The sequence below is a fragment of the Pantherophis guttatus genome, chromosome 7 (genome assembly GCF_059756535.1).
Source record: "Pantherophis guttatus breed Tessera chromosome 7, ASM5975653v1, whole genome shotgun sequence".
NCBI lineage: Eukaryota > Metazoa > Chordata > Lepidosauria > Squamata > Colubridae > Pantherophis > Pantherophis guttatus.
In genome coordinates, this window is record NC_142069.1 from 6,233,018 (window position 1) to 6,240,342 (window position 7,325).

The window sequence follows — 7,325 nt, forward strand, 5'->3', positions numbered from 1 at the left end:
GACGCGGGGTTTTCCATTGGTCTTCCGATGGTTGCAAGGGTCAGAAAATCTTTGCCTTGGAAAATGTGACTGCTTTATAGATAATTTAGAGCACAAGGCCATCCGATTCAGCAGCGCTTCTGCATAGTGTACCGATTAGAACAGCAGCGCCAAACCGGATGCGACCTATGGGGCGCTTAGACTTGGCCCGTGGGGGGGCGTGTGCAGCACCCCCCGAGCTCTGTTTTCACTGGCAGAGAGCTGCAGGAGGCCATCACAGCCAAAAATGGAGTCTGGGGCTCCTCGAGCTCCATTTTCACTGACAGAGTGCTAGCAAAACAAACTACTAGCAAAAGTGAATCCTCCCAGCTCCGCCTGGGCCACCATAGGTGCCCCCGACACCAGTGACGTTGAGTGGTGGTCGTGCCCACCTAGGCCACGCCCACCTAGACAGGTCCATCTGGACACGCCCCTTCCCCCCCGAGATTAAACACAACCCTCATGAGGCCCTCAATGAAATCGAGTTTGACACCCCAGGATTAGAAAAAGGAACGGACAGAAAACAGTCCTAGCAGCAAATATAATGGGGAAGACAATTATCTTAGCCAAAACAGGCATTATTTTATTATTTTAGTTATTTGTATCCTGTCTTTACTAGTTTTACAAGTAGTTCAAGGTGAGGAACATATTCGACATGGCTGTTTCCTCCTGTTTTCCCAACGACAACAACTAGATGAAGAGGGTTGGACTGAGAGAGAAAGACTGGCCAAAAGTCATCCAGTTGGCTTTCATGCCTAAGGGGAGACTAGAACTCACCGTCTCCTGGTGATTGGCCCAAAATCACCAAACTGGCTTTGATGTCTAAGGCAGGACTAGAACTCACCGTCTCCTGGTGTTTGGCCCATGGTCACCCAACTGGCTTTCATGGCTAAAGTGGGACTAGAACTCACAGTCTCCTAGTGATTAGCCCAAGGTCACCCAGCTGCCTTTCATGGCTAAAGTGGGACTAGAACTCACAGTCTCCTAGTGATTAGCCCAAGGTCACCCAGCTGCCTTTCATGGCTAAAGTGGGACTAGAACTCACAATTTCCTAGTGGTTGGCCCAAGGTCACTCAGCTGGCTTTCATGGCTAAAGTGGGACTAGAACTCACTGTCTCCTAGTGATTAGCTCAAGGTCACTCAGCTGGCTTTCATGCTAAAATGGGACTAGAACTCTCCTTCTCCTAGGAATTGGCTCAAAGTCACCCAGTCGGCTTTGAAGCTTAAAGTGGGACTAGAACTCCCAGTCCCTCATTTTCTAGCCTGGTACCTTAACCACTAGCCCAAACTGGCATGGGACAGGTGGGTGAAACAGGTTGTCAGAAATTGTTTAAAGCAGAGTTTTTCAATCTTGGGAACTTTTAAGACGTGTTTCAAGTCCCAGAATTCCCCACCCAGCGTGTATGGACTTCAACTCCCAGAATTCCCCAGTCAGGAATGCTTGCAAGATTATGAATATGAAAGTTTGAATAAGAGAACCACAAGCTCCTATGTAAAAAAGTTAACGACTTTTCCCCCCACCCCCCATCCAACAATGCAGTATAAAATTATGTCAGGTTATTGGACAGGACATTGACAAATTTATTATTAAAATAACAGGAAGCCGACACCCTAGTTTGTTCTGTCAAGACATAAATTACATTAAGAACGGAAACCGAAAACGTTGGTGGAGCTTCTGTTAACCAGATGTTAAACCAGTTAAAACAAAACAAACAAAAAAATAAAATTAAAGCTGCCAGAAACCACAACAGCATAGGAAGACTGGGGACCTAACATTACTATAGGCAGGTGGTAGCTGCTCTTAGGTTATGTATAACGTAAAAGCTACAAAAGCCCAAATCTTGCTAACCCACCAGAATGAAAGCAAACTGTTAAGAGAATCAGTGATCCCAACTATTATAAGTGTCTGCGAATGTCTGTAAAATATATAGATAGATTGAGCCCCACTGGTGTATATTTGTGTCTCTTTAAAAACAGGTAGTCCTTGACTTAGGACCACAATTGAGGCCAAAATTTCAGTTGCTAAGCAAGACAGTGGTTAAGTGAGCTCTGCCCCATTTTACGACCTTTCTTGCCACGGTTGTTAAGCGAATCATTGCAGTTGGTAAGTTGGTAACACAATTGTTAAGTAAATCCGGCGTTCCCATCGACTTTGCTCATCAGAAGGTCGCAAAAGGGAATTGTGTGACCCCAGGACACTAAAATCATCATAAATACGAATCAGTTGCCAAGGATTTGAATTTTAATTCCATGACCACGGGGATGCTGCAATGGTCATAAGTGTGAAAAATGGTCGTAAATCCCTTCTTTCAGTACCGTTGTAATTTTGAATGGTGTTGTGACCCAGGCCCACGTACTTAATAGTAAATGCAAAACAGTTCCAAAAAACAAACAGATTTTATTCAAACAGCTGAGAATTAACTCACTCTCAGCCTATTCCAAATTAAATGAAAGCAAAGTCCTCAAAACAGTTTATCTCTGACCTTGGGATAATTAGGCAAACTGCCAAAGGAAAGGCTTTTCTTGGCAACAGTTCAAGAACAGAAGACGCTGAGAAGAAAGAAATATAGCCAAACACGAAGCAAATCTCTCAACAGTTGTTTTCCAGCAAAGAGGCCAAGAGCTGTTGCTGGTCTTTTAAGCCTGATGGGAGGGGCCAATCATCTCTTGGCCTTACTCCTGAGTCGTCCTCTTTGCTGTAGCTGCTCTTGCCTTCTGGCAGCTCTTCTCATACGTGCACTAGGAACAGGCTCTTCCTGTTCCTCTGCCTCTCTGCTGTCAGCCTCTGGAGGCTCCGAAGTCCGCGCATCACTCCCTGATGGCCCTGGCCCCATCTCTGCCTCCGACGCAGAGCCCTCATCCGGGCCTTCCCCACCCTCCAGGACTGGCCCATGTTCTTCCTCAGCCTCATCGCTGTCCGACTCCGCTGCCAGCTCCTCAGGTTGCTGGCGGATCACAACAAATGGTCACTAAACGAAAGGTGGACAGCTGCCTGTAGTTTTATATCTTGCTTCATAAAGCATGGCTGGCTGGGGAATTCTGGGAGTTGAAGTCCACCCATCTTAAAGTTGCCGAAGACTTCCTGCCTGGGGGAATTCTGGGAGTTGAAGTCCACAATGTCAGGGTTCCAAGTAACAGCTCCATAGAAGGCAAAACTCCGAGGCAGGTAAATTCCTCAAAGAATAGCTTTATTGGATATATCATATTGGCACAGATTTGGTGAAAACCGACTCTGAAGGTTCCCACGGTTTTCACCTAAAAGTTTTTTCCCCTTCCCCAAACAATCAGTCACATGATCCAATCATGGCTCTGTCTGGTTGCCTGGTGTTATGGCCTGCCAGCGGATCTGGCAGCAGATTCGGACAGTGAGGAGATTGGGGAAGAACATGGGCCAGTCCTGGAGTCTGGGGAAGGCTCTGACGAGGGCTCTGCGTCGGAGGCAGAGATGGGACCAGGGCCGTATGCCAGTTATCAGTTGCCTTTGGAGTTGGACATCAGTGAGGCAGAAGAACAGCTGGAGCCTGTTCCCAGTGTGCACATGCGCAGTTGCCAGGAGAAGGGAACAGCTAAGGAACAAGGGCCGACTCAGGAGTAAAGCCATAGGTGGACAGTGAATGGCCCCTCCCACAGGGAATAAAAGAGGAGCGAAAGGGGAGTGGAGTTTGCAGGAGACAATTAGTTCATTCCTGCATTCTTGCCAAGTATTGTGGGCGTCTGAAAGATATCGGCCTGGCCACTCTCCAAGCCTGATAAAGGTCGGTAATTGTGAACTATCCTGAAAGACTGTGGGAGAGGAAAGACTTTGCTGGAGAGGAAATCACTGTCAATTAAATAAAAGGGGTTTATTGGGATGAAAACTCGGTTTCGTGCTGCTGGGGAAGCCTAGGTTAGAACACCTGCTGACATCACTCCACCTTCCTCTGACCAGGTGTGAGAATGTCCTTGGTTCCCAAGAGAAAGTATTTTGTTTTGGCTACAAAATCCCAGCTATCTAAAAATCTCCCCTCCCTATCCCTCAGCTCCAGTGTGGCAACAACACTGAAACTTCCAAGATGGCTTCCATCAGGTCAGCTTCAGGATTGATACACCCCAGTAGTGGGTTTCAAAATTTTTTACTACCAGTTCTGTAGGTGTGGCTTGGTGGGCGTGGCAGGGGAAGGATACTGTAAAATCTCCATTCCCACCCCACTCCAGGGGAAGGAGTCTGGTGGCTCAGCAGACTGATAGCATTGTGATTAACACCAGCTGTCTGCAATTACTGTAAGTTCGAATCTCACCAGGCTCAAGGTTGACTCAGCCTTCCATCCTTTCTAAGGTAGGTAAATTGAGGACCCAGTTTGTGGGGGCAATAAGCTGACTTTGTATAAAATATACAAAAGTATGAAGGCTATTGCTTAATGCACTGTAAGCCGCCCTGAGTCTCTGGAGAAGGGCGGCATATAAATCAAATTTTTAAAAAAAAAGGATACTGTAAAATCTCCATTCCCACCCCACTCCAGGGGAAGGATACTGTAAAATCTCCATTCCCTCCCCACTCCAGGGGAAGGATACTGTAAAATCTCCATTCCCTCCCCATCAGCTGGGACTCGGGAGGCAGAGAATAGATGGGGGCGGGGCCAGTCAGAATTTTTACTACCGGTTCTCCAAACTACTCAAAATTTCCGCTACCGATTCTCCAGAACTGGTCAGAACCTGCTGAAACCCACCTCTGACACGCCCATCTTATAAAGTGGCTAAGGTTGAGAGACGCACTAGTCTACCCGTACAAGCATATATGTTTTTCTCTCTTTTTTTCCCCTCCGTCTCCTTTTAAGGCTGTTATGTTCTGGGTTGTGGACAGCTTGACGATGAAAAAACACCAGGGGAAGGAAAAGCTGGAAGTCAGCACGACGGAATATCCTGAAGCTTTGAAAGATGACGATATCCAGGTAAAGGAAGACTCAGGAATGTTGGCAGGAGAGAAACAAAAAAATGGGCCAGTTGCACGCTGAGCTTTGAAGAATCTCTTTGATGGTTGCTCCGTGGAAGCACATTTGACTTGGCCTGCAGCATGTGACGTCTGTGGGTGTGTCGGTGTGCGTGTGTGCATGTACACAAGCATTCCTTTCCCCGTTAAAGTGGAGATAAACTAATCCCCGAGCTGCCATCATCAAACCCACCGATAAATATTTCCACGCCAAAGCGCGGTTGAAGCAAGGGAGAGAACTTGAGGCAGGCTGATATCGCAGTGAGCAAAGTTTGCGTTCAGAGGGGGGAAAATAAATAAATAAATCAACGCACGTTCTCTAGGCTTGGCGCAGAAAACGGCCAATAATTATTTGCAGGAAAGCCCCAAGCTCAGCAAAACGCAGCCTCCTCTATTTGGGATATCCTCTGAGCACCTTGTAGGTTCAAAGTGGGGAGGAAATAAAGTCCCTAATTTTTTTTCCAGCCAGCTTTTGTTCTCTGTTGATGCACACAAAGGATTGTGTGCTCAGCATCTGGCCGTCTCTGTTTGCAGATGTGCTGTCTGTGCCAAAGGGCGAAATTTGGTTGGGGGATGGTTATCGATGGTGTCTCTGCCTTCACACACACACACACACACACACACACACCCTGCGAGTCTCCACATCCTTCAAAATGTTTACAGGGATCAAGGCTGCAACTGACTCTCCCTCTGTGTGCAGTCTTCTTTTTCTTCTTCGTCTTCGTCTTCCTCCTCCTCCTCCTCCTCCTCCTCCTCCTCTCTTCTTCTTCTTCTTCTTCTTCTTCCTCTTCTTCTTCTTCTTCTTCTTCTTCTTCTTCTTCTTCTTCTTCTTCTTCTTCTTCTTCTTCTTCTTCTTCTTCTTCTTCTTCTTCTTCTTCTTCTTCTTCTTCTTCTTCTTCTTGCACTGTATTTATCTGGCATCCAAAATGGGCCATGTGGAGACTCCTGGGAGGGGAGGGGCGGTGTCAGTGGGGCCAGCCAAAAATCAGCTGGCGCGCTGGAGCCAAGCTAGGGCAACAGCTCGCGTGCCTGCAGGTAATGGCTCCATGTGCCACAGGTTCGCCATCACGGACCTATACTATTTCAGACAAGTGACTTTCCCGTCTCTTCTTAAAAACCTCCAGTGATGGTGCACCCATGGAAGTAAGCAGGAAAACTCTTTATCGAATTTGTCTTTCCTGCTCTTCAAGCGTCAGGAGACATTAAAAATCCTTCTTCCTCTTTGCTGTTTGCCCCTATTTGCTCATGAATAGTTCTAATTGGCAAATGATAAGAAGAAATGGCCTGTGAAATTAATTTGTGAATGCTTTTCCCCCTTCCCTCCACAGGTCCTCCTTTGTCCCACTTTGGATTTTGACAGTTCCAGGAGTGACGTCGATCTCCTGGAGTCTCTTCCTCAGAGCAGGAGCCCAAGCTTAAAAAACTGAGATCATTGAGTGGCCCTTCAATAATTCCTAATTCAACAACAACAACAACAAAAGAAACTTCATTTTAGAGACCACACTGGAGAGACTGTACAGCGTGGACCACTGAAGCATCCTAAGGTGGTTTGCACCCGTGGCCTGCTGCATTTTGTAATATGGCGCTGGGTTGTTTGAGGGGCTTAAAATTGTGGGGTTTTTGATTGTGTATTGTCCTGCTGATTCTAGATGGACTGTTTATTCTGGCTGGCCAGTTGGCAATAGTTTCGGATTGATTCTACACCGTAGCACTTTTTTAAAACAAAAAAAGGAAAAGAACGAGAAAGGAAAGAAAGCAAGCAAGAAACAAAGAAAGAGAGAGAGAAAAAGAGAGAAATAAAGGAAGGAAGGAAGGAAAGAAGGAAGGAAGGAAGGAAGGAAGGAAGGAAGGAAGGAAGGAAAGAAAGAAAAAGAAAGAAAGAAAGAAAGAAAGAAAGAAAGAAAGAAAGAAAGAAAAAGAAACAAAGAAAGAAAGAAAGAAAAAAGAAAGAAAAATGAGAATCAAATTGAATTTGCCCTGTGCAAACCTGAACGACTCACAAAAGCACAAATCATTTGTAAATAGAATCTGGAAGAAGTTTGTATTTAAAAAAAACCTTGCTGTTTGAGCCTTATTGACTTAATTTCTTTTTTACTCCCATTTTGTAAGAATAATAAATATTTCATATTCAAATGGCTACAGAAACTATCACTGTGATGTGTTCCGAGCTCTGCTTTCGGGGGAAAAAATATAATAATAATTTTTTATAATAATTATAAAGTAATTATAAAATTATTTTATAGCTTTATAGTATAGAACAGTGGTGAAATCTAAACCGGTTTGCTACCGGTTGGCTGGCCTCGCATACATGCTGTGCGCCAAGCGGGCACTGTTTGTGCAT

The 7,325-nt window shown here is 45.6% G+C and overlaps 1 protein-coding gene across 1 annotated transcript in view; it reads left to right on the top strand.

The window, feature by feature from the left end:
- The window catches only part of LOC117676847 (store-operated calcium entry regulator STIMATE-like), a 44,966-nt gene extending 38,153 nt beyond the window's left edge, over nt 1-6,813 (top strand). Inside the window, exons 7-8 of the mRNA XM_087873578.1 lie at nt 4,833-4,946; nt 6,313-6,813. Coding sequence (XP_087729704.1) covers nt 4,833-4,946; nt 6,313-6,411 — 213 coding nt within the window. The 3' untranslated portion in view covers nt 6,412-6,813. The remainder of the gene's footprint in view (nt 1-4,832; nt 4,947-6,312) is intronic.
- Nucleotides 6,814-7,325: the final 512 nt, after the last annotated feature.